At 40.6% G+C, this 21,703-nt stretch overlaps 1 protein-coding gene and 1 long non-coding RNA gene across 4 annotated transcripts in view; one reads left to right on the top strand and one right to left on the bottom strand.

Annotated features, from left to right (window-relative positions):
- The window catches only part of FoxP (forkhead box transcription factor P), a 116,863-nt gene extending 99,832 nt beyond the window's left edge, over positions 1-17,031 (top strand). The window contains exons 9-13 of one of the 3 annotated variants that reach the window (XM_072301272.1): positions 279-380; positions 5,663-5,793; positions 10,523-10,598; positions 12,515-12,597; positions 13,090-17,031. In XM_072301272.1, coding sequence (XP_072157373.1) covers positions 279-380; positions 5,663-5,793; positions 10,523-10,598; positions 12,515-12,597; positions 13,090-13,273 — 576 coding nt within the window. In that variant the 3' untranslated portion in view covers positions 13,274-17,031. Of the gene's footprint in view, positions 1-278; positions 381-2,758; positions 2,884-5,662; positions 5,830-10,522; positions 10,599-12,514; positions 12,598-13,089 lie in introns of all 3 variants that reach the window. The other 2 variants (XM_019060004.2, XM_019060005.2) reach the window with 2 other exon arrangements.
- A 1,072-nt stretch (positions 17,032-18,103) lies between these two features.
- On the bottom strand, positions 18,104-21,703 carry LOC140224804 (uncharacterized). The gene is made up of 2 exons (XR_011900041.1): positions 19,391-21,703; positions 18,104-19,329 (listed from the first exon to the last, which is right to left on the bottom strand). It is a non-coding gene; the product is annotated as an uncharacterized lncRNA (long non-coding RNA).

Below are 21,703 nucleotides of genomic sequence, written 5' to 3'. Positions count from 1 at the left end.
CAGTCGATTCACACTTTTTTTAGAAGGCTTGAGAAAAAAATCACCTTTGCGCTGCACCGTCCAACTGTAGTCAATATTCTGATTTGGACCCCATGTTGCAATTAGAAACTAAAATTTTCGGCTTCTTTTAAAATCACCTAATGTGTCATTAGTTCTCCTGTGCATAGAGGAGTTCTTATTCAGGATTCTATGAGCCTGAAATTGTAGTTCCTTGTTGCAAAATTCAGTCCATCATTACACAGGTTTCCGATTATATTTATTCTATTTTCTTCTTTCAGTCTATTATAGAATCACCAGATAAACAGTTAACGTTGAATGAAATATATAATTGGTTCCAAAATACCTTTTGTTACTTCCGGCGGAACGCTGCTACATGGAAGGTGAGTAGACAACACGTATGCTTCACTCAAGTTGGAAAACTTCACAAATCCTTGACACTATATGAATACGACATCTGACATGTTGAAATGCGTTAGGTGCTCTCCTTGAAAATTCTGTGGCGAAAGCATTGCACATGAGCTGAGTACGCCGAGTAGATGTTTAGATATGAAATAACTGCTAAAAAGTTAGAAATAAACTGAATATATGAGAACTGAGGGAAGCGATTATCCAAACGTTTCATTGGGGGCATCAATGGACTCCAGTGGTCTTAGTTAGGTTGCTTCAGTTTTCTTTTAAGAGAGACTTTTTAACCTTCTCTCTTGGATGTCTCGATGGATGCCCTATGGTCTTTCTTTCATTATGAGGGAAGGGAAAGTGCTGGCTACATTAATAAGATTTCATCTCCTTCGTCACCTTGACTCATTGCTTCATTTCCGCAAATTCCATTCATAAATAACTGTGACGTTCTTACAAAGTTGAAAAATCACTTTGAGATTATCCAGCATTAAGATGTAATTTTAACAAACGATAAAAGTGCTTGATACACGTAATTGTTATTGGAAAAACTCACCACTTTCACTTCTCACTTTCAAAAGTGGAAGTTGCTAGTTTTTTAAAAAAATAACTACTTAAAATAGTCCTGCATTGTGTTTTTGTTTTCCTTACAAGAAGCGAAGATTTTTCAGTCCAAATAAGGTTCTACATTTCAGCCAAAATCATACACACAGAAAAAAAGGACGTGATTCAGGCATACACATTCTTCAATTGACAGCAAGGAAAAAAAATTTCTTGGATCTGGAAAGAAATATGCTTGTATCGGGCAGAAACCTACTCGAGCCAAGCGATTTTGTTTGTTATTCGGGAGGAAATTTTCTTGACAGCAAATTCGAGTCACTTATTACAGGAAATCAAATTTCTGAGACAAATAAAGTCTCGGCATAGATTTGAATCCTATTTTCGGGATAGTTACATTGGAATGAGAAAAAAATTCAATTTTGACATAAAATAATGGTCTGCTTGAAATAATACTATGATCGCCTCAAGAAACCTCAGCTACTTGATAAGTATCGCGAATAGAGAGAGAATTATTATTTGGGAACGAGTTCTAACTCCAGTTACAGAATGATTATTTTATTCGAAGACTTAGTCATCGCTACTAAGAACAGAGATAAAGAGAAGATAGACTACTCAATGCTTAAAAATACACTAGCTGAAATAAGTAACATGTAAAAACTGAGGAAGCCGATGAAAGCAGGGGGTTTGCGGCGCTTCAGTCGGAACCGATGGTCGTTAGGAAGGGATGTACCTAGTTTCAGGTGAGCTGAGAAGTTCAGGTTCCTGTTTGTGTTCAAAAGCTTCCTCGGAAGTTGATATATTCTCATTCAACAGCTTTAAGGACTTTACACCGTTAAGAGCAACGTGCCCGATTTCAAATGAGCCCTGAAAGAATACGAATTGCTACGTTAAGGGGCCGAATTTTGCAGGCACTTGCATACGGAGACGCAACATTCATCGATGGGTCCAGACAGCACCGCCGGCTAATCAGAGGCGCTCCGCCGGCTGTAAGTGCACTTGAGAGAACTCAGCCTAAGTATTCTTAAGTGCCAATAAAATTCGGTTCGAGGAGTTTTCCGGAAATGAATATGTTCCGTTGTTGCAACCACGGCTCAAGAGAATTTACACTATTAAAAGGAAGATGCCTGATTTTCAGAATGAATCATTACGTACTTGTGTCCCTATACACACCGTTACCCATTTTGGAGTGTAATTCTGCGCCGGAGTCTGTATGGCACCTAAAAACCCTGATTGATTAAAGTGCGGAATTTATATCCTCACTGAGTGACTTACACTATCAAAGAGCGGAATCTATTTATTTGGCGGAGTGAGACACTCTTCGATGATGCTACACTGGAAAAAAAACACATTGGATCTAGAGTCCAGACTCTTAAAAATATCGACAAGAAAAAATACTCTTGATTCAATCAGATTTAAGCTTAAGTCAAGAACCCAGCCTCTTAATTTGAGTGGATTTCCTTTTCTTGTCAATGTTTTCTAGAGTCTGGACTCTAGATCCAATGTGTTTTTTTTTTCCAGTGTAATTCTACTTCGCATTCATGTTACTCAGGGTTTTTGGGTGCTGTGTGGATTCCGTCATCGAATTCCACTCTTCGATTTTTGACGGTGTACATCTTTCAGGGCTCATTAGAATTTGGACATATCTCTTTCACAGAGCCACAAGCTCGTTGAGAAAGAAACAAAGGGGGTGAGGGTCAATTTATGATAAAACAGATTTGAAATGCTTTTGTCCGTTGACGGGCAGCGAAGCTACGAATGATTTTCCGATGCAACCATGATGAGTGATTTATTTTATGTATAGAACGCAGTGCGGCACAATCTGTCGCTGCACAAGTGCTTTATGCGCGTCGAGAATGTCAAGGGTGCTGTTTGGACGGTGGACGAGGTCGAGTTTTACAAACGCCGGCCCCAACGCTCCCTCCCTGGGTAGGCAACCCCCAACTCTTTCGGTGGCACCTTTCTGACCCCGCATTCGAATTCTCCCTGTTTTGACTCCTCTATCTCACTCTGTCACACACCCGTATTTGGCCCTTCTACTTCTCTTCTTTACACTTCAGTAGACGTGCATCCTTTACGCATGGAATCCATATTGTTTACTGAGTATGATTTTCTGTTTTTTTCCCTTTGCTCTTGGATCGAAAGTAGTTACTCAATCCACCCGTTTGACCACGTCGTTGTTCACGGGCAAAGCTAGTTGCGGTCGGCTCGTCCGTCGGAGACATTGCTGCCAGACAGTGCTGAAATTTCAGAACTTCCCCCATTTAAATCCATGTATATTATCCATGGTCTACCGCGCAATTTGGCAACCTGATTAGAAAAGCCTCCCCCACCGCGCTCGATTCGTCGCCGGTCCCCTCGGCGATGAGGATTTCAATTTGAAAAGTGGAACTCACTAAAAAGTGGATCGTATATGAATCATCTACATATGAAAAGGCTTATTTGCATAAGAAACTAATAGCACATACGTTCTTTTCAAAACAAAGCAGAAGAATTGATTCCCTGTTGCATAGTGTAGAGGGAATGTCCAACCATGAATTTAAAATATGAAAAGTTAATCCAGAGGGATGGAGTCGAAAATTAGAATCATTTGGTACTAATTCACTACGGCGCTATTCCAGACTAGAAAGAATTGTGCGAAGTTTAAGCCGATGTGATACAATGTAATTGAAAGAAGAATGTGAATGAGAAACGGAAACGTATGTTTGGACCAGGAACTTGAACGGTTTGGGCACTAGTACTAACCTAAAATATAGTTCTTATGTTAGCGATATTCGCATTATTTGAGTTACATAGTACTAAATGCCTTAAAAGTACAACGCAGACGGCTCATTTCTTGAAGATTTTAGTGAATATTTCCCAGATCATCAATATACAGTGACAAAAGGGAGCTCTTACTTAGTTATTATTCAAAAAATAAAACGAGGGGGAAACTTCGACGCCGCAACACGCAGTGCATGTTACTTGAAATGTACTAATTAAAGCCAAGCCACGCTATCACTGTTAAAAGAAAACTAAGTAGATACGAGATTTGCGTGAAATCTTTTCAAAACCTCGGAGTTCATGTAAAATTTCAATTAATGACCTAAAAATCGTTAAGGCACTGCTCGCGAGCTTCAAATGTGCTGACGAAATGTAAATCCTCAGCGCTCCATATAACCACTAGTGAAAAATTATCAGATGCTGTCGTAGTTTTAATAAAGTATGACATGGCCGTATTCTGTGGATGACTAGACGTCATGCATTAAGGATCAGACCCATTTCCACATAGCGTGGGGCTAGAGTGATGAGATGTGTCTTTATTATTCGTGGATATATTAATCCACGAATAATAAAGAAACGGCACTCGAATGTGATTTTTAAAGAAGAGAAATAAGTAAATAAATAACACACAGATTGCTGATAAAATCTATGTGTTATTACATCACACTTGAGTGAAGCTACCCCACTGCGATTTCAGAGAGGTTCAGTGAAGATCAAAGCTTTCCACGGCAATTGATAGGTCCTTAGGAATTTGAGAAGATCGACATTTTTTTTTGAAATTCTGTGCGCCGTGGCTTGTAGATATAAAATTATTGGATCCATTTTTAATGGGGGAGAAGGTCTTAATTTGAGCTAAGGAATCATCCGTGAAGAGTTAATCAAACCTCAGACATCATGAAAATATAGTAACAGCTTTTATTGTCTTGCTTTTCGAAAAAAGCTTGCAAATAAACGCTATGTCAATTGAGACGCCGTTATGTTAGGGTATTAAGGTACAGCGTCCTCTACCTGAATATGCATCATAAGTCGTCGCTCCTCTGACGCGTAGACGTATCTCGATTTCCACATGACGAAATTGGGCGGAAAACATTTGTAAAATTTCCCGAAAACACGTGATTAGTCAAAGGAAATCTGGTAACGTCTGAAGGCTCATACGGCGTATATTCCCTAGCACGGCAAGATAGGACTCACGTCAGTGGCGTGGCGTGAATTGCGATGTATCGGTTGTTCTGCCATTTAAACCTACGGTAAAGAATCGATTATTAAGGTGTTCGCTGCGAACACCCTGTTTATCGATCCTTTTCCATAGGTTTAAATGGCATAACAATCGATTTCTCGCAAAGCACGCCACGTCACTGACTCACGTTGAAATTAAGATACGTGCTTGCGTCAGAGTAGAGTCCCTTTATACTGAGAGTCAAGACAACACCCCTGATGGAGTCACAAACGGGAATAAAGATTACAGAGATTGAACGTTTTTCGTAATCTTTGATCGGTCCATTCTCGAATTCCTTTCTTCGTTCCTTCCCTCATTCCGTTTGTTCCTTAATGAACCCGTAATTCCCCGGTCCATTCCAGATTATAATCTTTGCAATCGGTGAAACTGTAATCTTTATTCCCGTTTGTGACACTGTGAAGGCCTAAAATACGGGAACCAATCAGAAATGGATTCACATAGTCTTGACTCTCAGTATAAAGGGACTCTACGTCAGAGGAGCGTCGAAGTAAAGCTGGACATCCCCGAGGGTATAGTTTCCCCCCGAACCCGATCCTAGTCCCCGAGCAGAAACGGCCGACGATTCGAATGCCGGTTGGTCGAAGGAGGGTGGACCGAAGAGACCTGCACTTTGCTATCACTCTCACACCGACTTGCTATCTGACTATCTCTCATGTTTGTGGTTGGCCTCAACACCTGTGTTTGTTTGTTGACAATGTGTGTGTACAGAACGCGATCCGCACCAACCTCTCGCTCCACAAGTGTTTTGTACGGTATGAGGATGACTTCGGCTCCTTCTGGATGGTGGACGATGCTGAGTTTGTCAAGCGACGGCACGTGTCCCGCGGCCGCCCGCGAAAGTATGACCCCATCCCATCACCCACTCCATCCCACCCGTAAGCACACCCGCCCTCAGGCCGCTCGCGCTAGCCGGCCCAAGCCCGAATGTAGGAGCTATACGCTCTTCGCCAGTTGCTAGATGCTCTGTAGAACCTGCTTCGCCTGCTTCCTTCATGTTGCTTTTGGATCTAGAGTGCCTTTCACGGATGTAATCGTATTATGACGGCCCTGTGACAGGAGACCCTAGAGTGCCCATATGGCGAGAGTATGGACAGATCGCTTCATGGAGGGCTTAGGGCCCAAAAGTGCAGCCAACCTTCTAACCAGCTTCTAACGCACAAAATTTCACTGCCAGTCTACACACTGAAAAAAAAAAGTACCTTGGATCAAGCATGATAATTCTTGAATTTGCCGCCAAGAATTTTCATTATCTTGCTTCAAGCTGACTTTTTCTTGATTCAAGAAAAATAATGCTTGGGTTAAGCAAAAAAGTAGCTTATATTAACCAGCAAAATTCTTGATTTAAGAAGAAATACTTCTTGGCGGCAAATTTAAGATTCTTTTTTTTCCAGTGCAGATTCCAATTCTAACCGAGATGGCTAAGAATGTACATAAATGAGCGTTCTTCCGCAAAAATGAGTAAATTTATGCAAAAAGTAAGTCAAATACGAGTTTTATAAACGATGGTTATTCGTAACAATTGTATTAGTAAAGCGCTCTGGATAATTGAAATTCATAGGTTGGCTGCATTTCTGGACCCTAACTTTATTCGCGCAGACATCGGTGAAGGCCAGGGATTTTCGGAGTTTCGCATCTGTCTATACTCTCGCTATACAGGTACTCTAGGAGACCCTACACTGGAAGGGAAAGTAGCTTGGTAGCTTGGATCTCTAGTCCAGACTCTTGAAAACATTGACAAGAAAAAATACTCTCGATTCAATCGGATTTTTGCTTAAATCGAAGGCCAAGCCTCTAAAAGTTAAGCGGATCTCCTTTGGATTCAAGCAAAAATCCGATAGAATCAAGAGTATTTTTTCTTGTCATTGTTTTCAAGAGTCTGGACTCCAGATCCAAGTGACTTTTTTTTCCAGTACTCCACTGGTATCTTGGCAATGGTGGAAGCTTAAACTTTCGCAACTTCAACATTCAACTGTGGACCTACCTACCTGGTTGACGGTTAACAACGTGGTAGCAGTTTCGTTTTGTGGACAAACCGAAGTTTGGGTGATTCGTTTGTCTTATGACGTCACCGAAAGCTCATCATCCACCAGCCGGAAAATGAGTGGTGACTATTGCTCCTTTCTAATTGTCTATAAGGAAGTGTTGAATCTCCGAAAGTATGAGCTCCCACCTATCGCAGGAGGCCAGTGGAGGGTCTAGTGTCTCTTTGACGGCCTCACCATGAATAGTAATCCCTCCGTCAATAATTAAATAAGTAGATATGAAATAATATCTTCAGCTAATCCATTATCAGAATCCTTTTATGTTCGCCTGTTTCTCGGTCGGTTAAAAACTCACATTGCCCGGCACCAGATATTTTCCCAGGGCAGAGCCCCTTTGAGATACATTGTCTTGGTGGATATTTAATACATGATTGTTAATAATAATATAATTTTTTTAATCAGAAAGGGAATGCATTATTATTTATTGGAACGAGTTTGGCAGAGAGGAGCCAATCATCAACAGCTAGGGCCAAATTGAACCGGGAAATTCTGTTTTCCACAATATGAACGTTTGTGAGGATTCCTTAGATAATTTTACGAAATTACTATGCAGAAAATTCACTGAAATTTGCACCATAATGCGCACATCCGTTTTCATGGAAAAATTTAAATTGCCCGATTAAATTTGGCAATAGCTGATGCGACTTGGTTCCTTTCTGCGTAAGGCGATCCAATTACACTTAGAGAGAGAGAGAAAAATACTGCATGGCCGATTTCTTGAGGAAACTAGATTATGCGTCAGTCGTCATACTCGCTTTCTACAGCTGCCGGTAAGATTCTTCACTTTTGATAGTCTCTTTCGATGAAGCCAGGGTTTTAGAAGATGTCCTATTTCAAGTAAGCCAATTAAATTCAGAGTATCGAATTTTAGGAAACGATTCACGTAGCCAAAGAAATTGGCACAGCTCTAGGATTTTCTCTGTGAAAGGTACTTTTTGCTACATGCATTCTCTACAATTACACGAACATTCAACTTGAAACTTCCGTTAAACCCCGACCGTTGAAACATTTACACAAATCATTATGATATATTTTTATAAATCAAGAAAAATTACATTGCGCAGAGGGAATAATCCATTAATCATGCTCAAGATATTTGAAATTATCCCATTTAGATTTACAATGATGGGATCTGTTTCCAAACGGCAACAGGATTTAGTTGTGGAGCTGATTGATTTCAACATCGCACCGACTTCCAAGGAACAGTGTAAAAGACGAAAATATTAACGTGCATGATTTTGTAGCAAGGCCAACAGTACCCGAGAAGTTCTTTTTACCTTTTATGCAAATAAACCTTCAGTCGTTTTTCAAGTTTTGTCCAGAACAAATTACGTTTTCACATAAAATAAATTATACCTCAATAAAAGTACCTCATTCGGTCGATTATAATAAGTGAGAGCGGGTCTGAGCAGAAACTCATATTAGGCAGCGAAGTTTGCAGAGAAGGGAAAAAAGTTTGAGTCGGCTTTCTGTAAATCGAAGTATTAAGAAACTTTGAGACCATCACATGGATCACTGTTTAGGTGATTAACTAAAATATAAATTATTTAGACGCTAAAACATAAAGGTAATAAGAACCGCACGCAATTTGTATAAAACAAACGGAAAGTACATCGGTTTTCAACCGAGCATATTCATTTCAATTACTTTTCTTAAAAAACAAGCTGAAACTAAAAGAATACCCCTAACCGCATTTGCAATAATGCAATAATTTGTATACAATAATGTAAGATAATGGTCTCAAACTTGCGAGTTTGTTACATTAGGTATTGGCTGAGCTTAGGTATTCGCTAGGTTAATTTTTGTACGTAGGCAAACTTGCTTTGATACATATCCTTAGAAATGATAAAATTTGCTTCACCCCGGCAACTAGATGGATGGCACGAGCTAAGAAGTTTCAGCTTGTACGCCGTACAGGCTATACGATGATATATAATAAAAATTTGATAAATTTCTGTGCTTAAATACTCAAAACTAAATCATAAACTACAAAAAAAAGAAAATCGAAGATCATGAATTGTACTATACATCATAATCAGCCTAGGCACTGATTCCAAACCACCATGAAATAGCATGAGTGATTGGTTCAATGACACTCGCGCGAACCTAGTGATGCTCAAGTTCTTTCAGCTGTAGAGGCATTCAAATGCACGAGAAGAATAATAATTTGACTTGATTCTCCGTGCTAGTCGATAATTAAAAATACGGTTTGATCAGTTAACATGTTCACGGTCATCCTTAGTTAGCTGCGCATGTTCACGCATGAATGTAAGCTTCAGAGCGAAACGCCTGATTGGAGATGAATCCAAAATTTTTGCTCAAAAAATGTGCATGGCTTTTGTGTGATTGTAATAGTTGTAATACTAATGACCCTCTCCCTCTTATAGACATAAGATATTCCTTGACTCTTTACGTAAAGAGCTTTTAAGACTAAGACTGCAGGCAAGAAAAAAGCGCACGGTGTCACTCCCTTCGCGGTTGTCATTTTCCAGACGACCTGCTGGGCCATGTTACACGTCTAGGTAACCGAGTCACTCGTTGAGGTAACTATGCTACGCGCATAGGTATCCTGTGCGTGTGGCAATTGTAGCATAGGTACCTGTGCGCGTGGCACAGTTACCTTAACGAGTGACTCGGTTACCTAGACGTGTAACATTGCCGAGCACGTCATCTGGAAAATGACAATCGCAGGAGGAGTGACGCCGTGCGCTTTTTTAGCGTGGAAATAAATGTTTCTTTCGTCTGAAGGAAGAAAAAATCAAGCAAAATTTCGAGTGAAAAACAGAAAAAGGAGGCGCGACTGGACGCTAATCAATGTAAGATGCTTTGATGAAAATATGGCTGGGTTACAACGGGAATAAAACATTTATCCAGCCGAGAAAAAAACGGCGAGGTAGAGGTTCTAGGAAAAATGGACTGGCATGAGAAGTCGAGGGGAACTTAGGGGGGTGCTTTTCCATTTTAACATCACTTTCACAGCTTAATGCTCTTTACTATAAGCTGCATGATGCATGATCTTAATTGAAAGATGCAATTTTTGACTGCGAACAACGTAGTTTTGCAAGTTACAGCACACATTAACATTTATATTTGATGATACATGTTGCCCCTCTTTAGCAGGGCCGATTAACAAACAATAAATGGAGAATCAATTACATTTATTCGCTGGATATAAAAATGTATTTGCATAATTTCAATACTAAATACAATTTTAATGAAAATTTTAGCGGTTGATGGTCTTCCACAAAGACATACAAATATATCGTGCGTAGTTTTGGGCTACACGTTGAAGCAAAGACATTACTTACTGTGCTTTTCCACGACAAAAACTGCTTACGACTAAAATGGCCATTTCTGAAGAAAACTATTTAAAATTCGGCCTAAAACGCAATTTGCTTTTGAGATCATGTTTCCCAAACTGCTAGTCAGATCAAATTGTATGAAAAGTTGAATCGAACTGTCTCAATAGTCCCATCGTTTGTCTCCTCAAGGTCTTGAAGTCTTTCTTCGATTTTTGTTTTTCCAGAGATGCTCAATCGGACGACAGCTCGCCGATAATCAAAAGTCCAAGACTTTACGACTCTCACAACACCAGTGCTCAGGTAAATATATCAAGTTAGTGTACTCACCTTGAAGACGCAGAGCCTTGCCCGGTGAGTCGCGTCATTGAACTAAGCGGTCACTAACACACGCCGTTTCACAAGTCACACACATGAAAGGATCGTGCACATTCAGTACTGAAAAATTGGCGTAAAAAATTACAGTTTGGAGAAACACATTTACGAGGGATTTTAGTGGTCCTTAGTAGTATTCATATTACCTTCGATTTTGATAGAATTCCTCTATTTTAGCGGCTGGATAACCCATCGCTATTACACTGGGAAAAAAAAAAACACATTGGATTTAGAGTCTAGACTCTTGAAAACATTGACAAGAAAAAAAGGACTCTTGATTCAATCAGATTTAAGCTTAAATCAAAAGGAACTCCGCTCAAATTAGGAGGCTTGGTTTACAATTTAAGCTTAAATCTGATTGAATCAAGGGTATTTTTTCTTGTCGATGTTTTTAAGAGTCTGGACTCTAGATCAAATTTGTTTTTTTTTTTTCCAGCGTACGTTGCTCGCTAAGTAAGTAAGTAAACTCTCATATTTGAGATCCCATACTTGAGATACCATCTTCGGTACCGGATCAACATGCGGCGATAATGTCTTGGTAGAACGAATGCGGCGCATTGGTTCAAGAATTAAGAGATCATTCTTCAGGTGCACGTAATGGGTATTGTTGAGAAGCTGGCATTTGAGCCCAAGTGAGTGCTGAATTCACGCTGATCCGAACTGGCACATGAGATTCACATAACCGATGGTATTAAAACCATGGGATTCGTTGAGTATAGCTGAACTCTGACTAAATTAACAAAGAAAAAAAGAAAGGTGGAATGTAATGGCATCTGTATGGATCAAGCAGAAGTTGAGGAAGGTGCGAATCCCACCCTTTGAAAATCTTTGGGATGCATGCTGCGAAGATTGACTTGCAATATGAGCGTGAAGCATGGTATATGTGTCAGAGATCATTTTTTGTCTTAATTCTTTGAACAGAATTTTTCTCTGGCACGGAAAATTGAAGACCGAGAAAATGAAACTTTCGGTAACTTGGCTAGGGCACCTGTAACCCTTCTCTTGCGCCAACCGGCCCTTGCCGGTCATCTTGCTCATTCCCGACTCCCTTTTTCTCATTGGCTCGCGTCATTTCTGGACGTAAATCCCACATTGTGAAAAAGGGAAGAGGTCTGAAAGTTGTACCTCCATAGGAAGAGACCTGCAACTTGCGACCATAATTGTTCGGTCCAGTTGAGAGTTATAACCCCGCCAGCTTCTCCGATCTATTCGTGATGCTTCGTGACCCATTCAGATAATTCGATTGACAGGACAGGGTACTTTTAAGGTTCATGAGCGACACGCCAGAATGTCAAGTGTTTCTGGTTCACAAAAATTCCCAGAGTCGACTTAAATTAACGAAAAAAGCGAACAGTAAACATAAAAATTACTAAAAACGTAAGAGGCCCGAGAAAAAATGCATTTGTAAAATAAGGACGGAGAAAGATTTTATTATAAGACTCTAAAAATCCAAAAGGATTCTAAAGTCCAAAACATTGAAGGATGAATGCCAAATGTAGGATCCCAGCAATGCCACCAGCCAGAGCACACCTTTTATATCTGTGTGCCTTTTCACAACGTACCTCTTCGTAAACATTTGGGCCCTGCTTGGCATATTTTCAGTAACTTGTAAAAATAATTCAGAGAAAATTATTGATGGGAAGCAACAAAAACGTGACAAAAAAACAGAAAACCATCGAAACATGATTCTGTACATTAAGAGACTGTCTTACAGTGTCACGTTGCCGTGAAAATCAGCAAACATATCAGCAACAGCAGGCCCAAAAGATACAAGTTATGATTGATCAAAAATTAAAGGAAGTTTTGGCTGATCTCACTAACATGTCTCCTCTTTACGATTTTAGGACGAAGCGAACTATCTATCGTATCTTGAGAGCAGCCCTTCTAGGAACAATAACTACACGATGAAATCACCAACCGCCCTGAGGTATGGGAAACATTATATAAGCATCATTTTTGTTGGAGATGATCATCATTTCTGTTTGATACGAAGGCATCCCCGTCATTATCTTTCATACTAATACCCTGGACGTTAATAAGATGAGTTACAGTTAGTACTATCAGCTAAGTTGGCACTTATTGTTTATATTCCGTTTGCAAGCGACCAAAACTTAAGTCGTCCAATAAAGACAGAGGATCGATTACGCTCAAAATCGGGCCGCGTTTAATCTCCGATTACTGTTGGACAATGGAGATGTTGCATGTGTGAGGAATTTGCGATTTGACTGTTGATTCTTACGTAAAAGTTTAAAATAGAAACTATCAATGGATAATCGGGTTTTTCCTCCAAGACAAAAGAGGTTGCACAATCTTAGCAACATTGCAATGCTAGTGGTTCCTGTTTGCAAAATGCAATCCATTTTATATAGATACTTAAAGCTGAAACTAACTTGAAATCTTGGTTCGGTTGTCTAAACAGTCACGAGGACGACGTCCAACCAGAAAACATGTCGATATCGCCTTCGGGCCCCCCGAGCGAGAAGCACCGGAGCGGCGACTACGGGAAGTGCGAGGCGGCGCGCGAGACAGGGGCCGACTGCGGGCGGCCCCCGGACCCCGGTCCGCTCGCCCGGAGGAACCGGACGACGGAGACGAAGACGTAGCCCAGGACCTCTCGATGACGACCGAGGACCACAGCGTCCACACGCACGACCACGAGCGCCAGATCACCAGCTCGTCCTCCTCCTAACGAACGTCCCACACGCTCCGCGCTTGATGCGCGTCTTCGCAAAACTAGGCGTCGCTCGAGGTCACGGCGGACGGGGCTTGGGTATCCCCCGGAGGAAAAAGCGGTGCTGCCATCAAATTGTACCGGAGAGGCCGGAGTTCCCGGAAATAATTCAGATATCCAAAATTTCCGTTTTTCGCAAGTTCCGGAGAAAGATTCCTACATATGCACGGGTGGAGTTCGAGAGATCGTCATGTTTGAACCAAAAATCATTCGATTTGATCGAATAATCGGCCACACCGGTAAAAAAAAACGGAGATTCCAAGGAAATTCCGCAAATATGCACGGATAAAATTAAAATGCTGATTTAATAATTCAATTGCTGAAAAAAGTGACTGCAACGTCTCAACGTAGATATTACAACAACGAAATACAACTTTGACCACTATTGTAAGCTAATTTACCCACGGGGATGGTTAAAAAAACATTTTTGTGTTGTAAAATCTACATTGAAACTTTGCAGTCACTTTTTTTTAGCAATTGAATTGTTAAATCAACGATTTAATTTTCTCCGTGTAGCAGAAAATTCCGAGGATTCCGTGCAAATTTGCGAAACTCTGAATTAATTCCAGGAAACGGCAGCACTGCGAAGAGAACGAGTACCTTTCTCGGGAGAGTATGAACACTGGGCTCCGTGGAGCTACAATGGCGGCGACTCTAGGTGAGAGCGGGTGAGAAAGGGATGTTGGAAGCTTTGACGACTGTCACCTGCTCCACCTATAACCAACCCGGCTATAGATGTTCAAGTTAAAAAGGCGTTTCCAAATATAATGCACAACATTCGATTGAAACTGGGTAAAAATGTAAACCTTCGTACTCCTTGCAAAACTAATTATGTCCGCGTGTGACGTCCGCTATTTTTCAGGATCCTAGGAGCTCCATTAGGGCCTCCTTAGTGAACCTTCAGTGGCCATACTCTATCTATAAAGGTCCTCTAGGGCAGAAGTCATTCGGATCGCATCTAACAGAAAGGGACCAGCACGCTGGTTGTTGAAATTTATAGACAAAACAATAGACAAAGGAAGGAAATAAAACTATCCTCTCGGTGAAAGCAGGTAGTTGCGATGGACAAAGACGGGAAGTAAAATTAGAGACGGCAACTTGAGCGAAACCCTTTAAGTTAGTCTATCGGTTTCGCCTTTGGTTTTTGACAAACGCCGGTATCAATCAATAGGATTACTCCATTTTGATGTTTTCTTATCCGTCGATCATTATGTATGACATGAGTAATGTCCATTGTTCCATTAGTGTAGTCAAAATCATGCGTCTGAAATATATGCTAAGAGTGACGGGTAGTTTCAGTTTTTCCATCAAATAACTAACGATTCCAAAGCAAAACGATCGTGTACTATTTTTTCCTGTCCAAGTATTCAATAATACTTAAAAGAAAGAAGGATTTCAAAGACTTGGAAAACAACAATATGATCAGGCTGATTCCCTTCCGTTAAATGCGATCTAGTTGTCTCTGAGCAGAGACTGCAAGGTATATAGACTCCGGTCGGACCAATGGCAAGATAGCCTATCGATCCAAGTTCGATAGCGATTACTTCCTACAAGCTTCTTGTTGACAGGCTTGAATCTGTTAGTATACAGGGTTATTCAAAAGTCATGCACCACTGGCCGTGAGGGGGCCGGCCATTTGAATTTTAGAGTTGCCCCCCCCCCCCTCCCCCACCGGGGGGTAAAAAACTGGAAAGTACCTAAAAAAAAGTTTTCCCCTCGATATGAGGAAAAATTTCATAAACCGCAAGTCGGTACCTTGATTAGAGCTAAAGTTAAGGCCAGTGGTGCGTGACTTCGGAATAACCCTGTAGGCGCGGGAAAACGAAATGACACACATTCAATATTGACTCGAAGGATTTCTGAAAATAGTCCAGAATAAATTCATAATCAAGTAGTTGTAAAAGGCTGATTTAGTTGACCAGTGGGGAAATAAAAGGAATCTCCACACGGAGAAAAAAACCTCGTGCGTGGAACCCGAAGATTAGATCATATGGATCTCTGAAGTTTTCAGATTGAGCATCTGAACACATTAGGTCTAGCTGTCGAGGTTCGGATCACACGTCTGAAACTTCAGTTCTTACATCTGAAGTACTTCGGTTCTCTCAACCGAAAAACTTCGGTTCTTACATCTGCAGTTCTTCATAAGAAAAAACTGAAGTTTCAGGTGTGTGATCCGAGCCTCAGCAGCTAGACCTGAAGTGTTCACATGCTCAATCTGAAAACTTCAGAGATCCACATGACCTAAACTTCGGGTCCCACGCACGAGGTTTTTTACTCCGTGCATGATAAAAGCAACGAAAACAGTGCAAATAATTACAGGGCTCGTGCAGCGTTGAAAATTTCTTGAATATCCTTAGATCACAAATAGAAAAAGATCCTTAAAAAATTAAAACATATAAAGTGTCCGGAATTTTGCGTATGGCATAAAAGAGGAACGATGATGCCGAAAAAAAATAAATATGGATGAACTGGGTCTTTCGCAGATTTTACTTCAGAGGATGCTACATAGTGTTTCCTTTCCGGTCTGGTTTTATTATGTTAAGAGTTTTAAACAATACTTCTTCTAACATCAAGTAAAAAATGAAACTAACGTTGCGCGATTATGCCATGAGTTGCTTACATAACCAGTTCAGTTTTGGCCATCATAGATCCATCATTCTATAAATCGTGCTTGACAAGAATTGGGCGGTTCTCACAATTTGATAGAGGTTGGCAATATGGATGCCTCAGAATCTAGGTCATTCAACCATATTAAGATGCTCGTTTGCTACAATTGCGATGAATAGTGGAGGTATTTAGTCATGCTGCTCAGTGACTTTAACGCGGGTTACAAAAAAATATTCACAGAAAAACTAAGAAATTCCACTGTACTTGGGGAGTTGTCCTCAAACGTGTATTTAAGGTGGTTTGTAAAGTATGCTTAAATTAGAATTTTGTAACTTGTGATTGACCTGTAATTCTAAGTTATGAATTTGAATAAAAATCTACTGTGCATTATTGTTCTGTGTTGGTTCTTGCCCCTCTAAACAACATGTAAAGAAGAATGTCACAGCTTTTCATTCAAGTCTGGTCGTTACTGATCATGATTGGTACGAGACTTGGCCAGCTTTGGCCTGCTGATCGTCGGCGGGGGAATTCTGCGAGGGAATCTCTCCTCCAACAACGAGCAGTTGAAAATAGAGGACTTTCGTTCGAGCTATTGCATATGTTTTTCTACCTCTGATGTAGAGAAGTCTTGGTGTTTTCAAAGATCAGTGGAACCACCATAAATTGAAAACTGCTAATAATAAAACCCCCAGTGAGCTGTACCTAACCGGTCTTTATCCAGAAGTCACCCTATGCCACAACCTATCGTCTGATTTGGAGGACTGTGAGGACTCCGATGACTTCGAAGCCTCTGGGGATAATTAAATCGCTGAATGTCCTGATTTCATTCATTTTACGAGAAGCATTGTTCCTGATCATTTCATAGATGATGGTGCAATAAAAGCTTACCTCTACTGCACATACAATGGAAAAAAAACACATTGGATCTAGAGTCAAGACTCTTAAAAACATCGACAAGAAAAAGTACTCTATCAAATCAGAATCTAGCTTAAATCAAGAACCAAGCCTCTTAATTTCAGCGGATTTCGTTTCGATTCAAGCAAAAATCCAATTGAATCAAGAGTATTTTTTCTTGTCAATGTTTTCAAGAGTCTGGACTCAAGATCCAATGTGTTTTTTTCCAAGGTATAATGGAAATAATAGGGAAAAATAAAGAGACAAATTTTAGTGTTGATTTCGTTATCTTATCGTTATTTTATCATACTTGAAGGACTGAAATAATTGTCTTTGGTTTGCCTCTGTTGCTTGTGGCAATAACTGCCGTGATTGAACAGAAACCTTATTTACTGATTGAGAATCTGTTTCGCGCGAATCTTTCTTAGACCTCAAACTTCGCTAACTTTGCCGCACTCCACATTTTACACTCATTATCAAGGTGTACACACTGTAGGGCAGTGCCGCCATTAAAAATTTCAAGCAATTTAAGTTAAGTGTGTACCAATCAATATCGGATCTCGCGTAATTTTAGGCTTACTCAATTAATGAAGATAGCAGTTATACCTCTGTCCCCTATAAATGCCGTGGCCAACTAATTTTCAAAAAGTTCACCCCTATTTTTCCACCCTAAAATTATTTTTTATAATTTCGGCTTTCAATTTTTTTTAAAATTGTTTTTCGGGATGGTTGAAGAACCTTCTTTTCTAATGATACTTCAAAGAAGTTTCAACTTTGTCGCAATAACTAGTATTTCCCTTGTCATCATAGTTAATAAAGAAATAAGAAAACTCACTTTTTCTCTTTCATTAATTCCTGTAGTATTCTTTGAAAATCGACCAAATAAGTTGAAAAGAGTTAAAATAAGTTTAAAGTTCTCCAAATAAGTTCTCCACCTTGTTACATACAGTTCGGGCCACTTCTTAGTGTTTAATTTTTTCATTAAGTCGAAAAGTAAATACCATGTTATCACATCCTTTTGTTAATGTGTACTATTTGCAAAAAAATGAAATATAAAAGCAAAAAATTAAAATACTAATAAAACAAATGATCAAATACTCGAGTGAAATTTCTACATAAAATGTTATTATACCATGAAGGAAATGAATATCTGCATTCTTTTTATTGGAATCGGAGACCAGAATGAAATGAAAAATCGCAGTTAATAGTGAGGAAGAGTCCCACCGGCCCCGAGATAAATTTATTCATGAACTTTACAAAGCAAAACGGACATACATGAAAACTACTCCGAATGAAGAGTCGCACACAAGCGGGGGGTGGGGGGTTGTCAGAGTGAACAATAAGAGGGGAAAAGGGAAAAACAAAAAATCCCGCAAGAATGAAAAATTCCCTACAATTACTTCAACAGCCCCGCCCCCTCGGTTGGTGAAGCTTTACAGAAGAATATAAGTGAAATTACAGTACATAATCAACACTGAGAAAAAACTATGGTTTATAAACCTATTAGAGGTAAATATGGAACACCTATAATAGTCGTAAATAAACTAATGATTCTCGGTCTGTGAACCATACTAAGGTCTCTGTACCTAATTAAGGTACCCCGTACCATAACTAAGGTATATGTGCTATTATTATATGTAGAGGTACTACTATTAGTGGTGTTCCATATTTACCTCTAATAGGTTTATAAGCCATAGTTTTTTCTCAGTGAACTTGAACTTCAAATGAGCAAAATTACAGTAAATTTCACAACAAATACTTCAAATAAGCAGAATTACAGTAAATTTTACAACAAGTACTTCAACAAAAAACAAGATTACAGTACATTTTTTAATAAGTACTTTAAATAAGTAAAATCACAATAAATTTTACAATGGGTACTCTGTTGCAGTGTCGAAGCGATTCTGAATTCGCGCCCCCTGTCGTCCCGTTCGTCCGACCCGAATGATCTGAATCCGTTGGTCCGGACCATTTTTGGACTGGGTGACCCCTGCCTTGCATCGCTCAGCCGGCCATGGACCCTAGGGAGTTCAACCGCGTCCAGCATTGGACGCTGGTAGAGCTCATGACCCAAGAATTTTGGAAGCGCTGGAGGAGGAGTAGCTGGACGCGGTTGAACTCATGACCCAAGAATTTTGGAAGCGCTGGAGGAGGAGTATCTACTCTCACATCATTCGAGGAAAAAATGGTTTAAAGACCACCCTAATAACCTAGTCGTTGGAAAGATCGTTATAACACTCAGAGTATGCTATCATGGATGACTGGTCATCCATGGCGACTGGTGCGGTGTACTACACTGAGAAAAAACTATGGTTTATAAACCTATTAGAGGTAAATATGGAACACCTATAATAGTCGTAAATAAACTAATGATTCTCGGTCTGTGAACCATACTAAGGTCTCTGTACCTAATTAAGGTACAGAAACCTTACTACGTGCTATCATACTATATGGTAGAGGTACTAGTGGTGGTGTAAGGTATATTTACCATAACTAAGGTATATGTGCTATTATTATATGTAGAGGTACTACTATTAGTGGTGTTCCATATTTACCACTAATAGGTTTATAAGCCATAGTTTTTTCTCAGTGTAGTGCAAAAGGAAGTCGTTCATGTTCACGACCTGTATCGATGGACAAACATTTGGGAGAATTTTTCGTTTTTTAATCACATAGTTTCAATGAAACAGATAAGTCACGAGTAATATGGGAAAATACGAGTTGCATCAAAGAATCAGAGAGGAGTCGCGTCCCTAATGATGACCTTACGGGTCGAAACGCGTCGGCTTGTTAAAATTCTCTGACTAGTGAGTTTTCTTAAAATTTATACATGTTAACCTTTGACCTAGTCTGGTACTTTTTTAAAAACATTCGACGATATACGGGGAACCAGTGTTGCATTTGAAGGTCCGCTATCCACCGATGCTCAACCTCGGATCTATACTGATCTCTTCTACACAGAAGCGTATTTTGTAATGTGACGAGACAAGGCACCCAAAGGGACAAAAGGGTGACGCCTAAAATAGCCCTTGGACCTGGCCGGGGACCCCAGATCGCGACGTTAAACCAAGGCCTGTGCGCGGTGCAGCGGGGCCGCTGGCCCCATGACGTCACGTCCGGCTGGGACAACTGCAGCGGCGGCATGATCGCCAGACCGAGCGCCGGGGCTGCCGAGGCTCGCACCTCGAGCTTCTTCCGGGGCCCGGTTCGGCAATCAGGCTGCGACTAAGCTGAAGCCGGGACCTAACTGCTGATCGCGGGAAATTCGGGGCGAATGAACTGAGGAAAATTGGCGAGCTTTCCCCCGATTTTGCCCGCGGCCAGTTAGTGTCTTCCTAACCGGTGTATGGCCTGCATCCCCGCGACATCGCGCATAAGCCCCCAGTTCGGAAGCCCTCCGTGCGAGAACATTGTCCGCCCCACATTCCTTGTTACTCAATTATCGCCTTTATCGGGACTTTATTGTAGACTCTCGCCGTCTCGTTGTGGACTCCTATGGGCCTGTTGCAAACTTTTGCTAGAGCAAAACTAAGAGTTGTTTCTTATAGATAATGCCTCAAAAATCACGATGAGCGCATCGGCAAACTGTGAAATGCACTCATAACTTCACAATCTGCGTAAGAAATTTGCGGTTTTTTGAGCTTCCCGCTTCAAAAACGATACTACGGCACAGGTGAACATTTTGTAAGAGGAGTCGTTCCATCGTCGGCAATAATCATCATAGCCGACGCCAATCCGCCAAATCACGTTTGATGGGACGAGATAACACCTGAACTGGATTAGACCAGATAATAATCGGTGTGTTAACGTTCATATTTTCCACGCCCGAATGGATTGACCTTGAACTCTCCTTGAATTACGCGCGGAACTGCGTGCAAGCGTCGGCCATGATGAATATCGCCGACGATGGAGCGACTCCTCTAACAAAATGTTCACCTACGCCGTAGTATCGTTTTTGAAGCGGGAAGCTTAAAAAAACGCAAATTTCTTACGCAGATTGTGAAGTTATGAGTGCATTTCAGACTTTGCCGATGCGCTCATCGTGATTTTTGAGGCATTATCTACAAGAAACAACTCTTATTTTTGCTCTAGCAAAAGTTTGCAACAGGCCCATTATCGGGACTTTATTGTAGATTCTCGATGTTTCGATGTAGACTCTCGCTATTGTGAACTATCGTGAGACTTCCGTGTGAATATTGCTCGCCCCGCACTGAGAAAAAACTATGGCTTATAAACCTATTAGAGGTAAATATGGAACACCACTAATAGTAGTACCTCTACATATAATAATAGCACATATACCTTAGTTATGGTACGGGGTACCTTAATTAGGTACAGAGACCTTAGTATGGTTCACAGACCGAGAATCATTAGTTTATTTACGACTATTATAGGTGTTCCATATTTACCTCTAATAGGTTTATAAACCATAGTTTTTTCTCAGTGCGTATCCCTCGTTACTCAATCATAGCCTTTTTTGGGACCTTATTGTAGACTCTCGCCGTCTCGTTGTGGACTCCTGTTATTGTAAATTCTCGCTAGACTTTCGTGTACCACTTACTCCTCGTTACTTAGTATAGCCTTTATAGTGACATTATTGTAGACTTTAGTGTTGACATTCTTGTTAGACTGTACTCGTCATCGTGACGCGTGCATTACGTTGATTGTGCAACTACGGTGGATTGGATTATTATACATAGACGTGCTGCCACTACTCATTGTGTTCTTTTTCACTGCTCCCGCTACCCCCCGCCACCTACTGCCACCAGCCGCCGCACTGCGGGTAAGCTACCATCTACCA

This window comes from Bemisia tabaci, chromosome 6 (genome assembly GCF_918797505.1).
Source record: "Bemisia tabaci chromosome 6, PGI_BMITA_v3".
Lineage (NCBI taxonomy): Eukaryota > Metazoa > Arthropoda > Insecta > Hemiptera > Aleyrodidae > Bemisia > Bemisia tabaci.
Note: the sequence above shows the minus strand (reverse complement) of the source record. Positions and strands in the feature narration are given on the sequence as shown.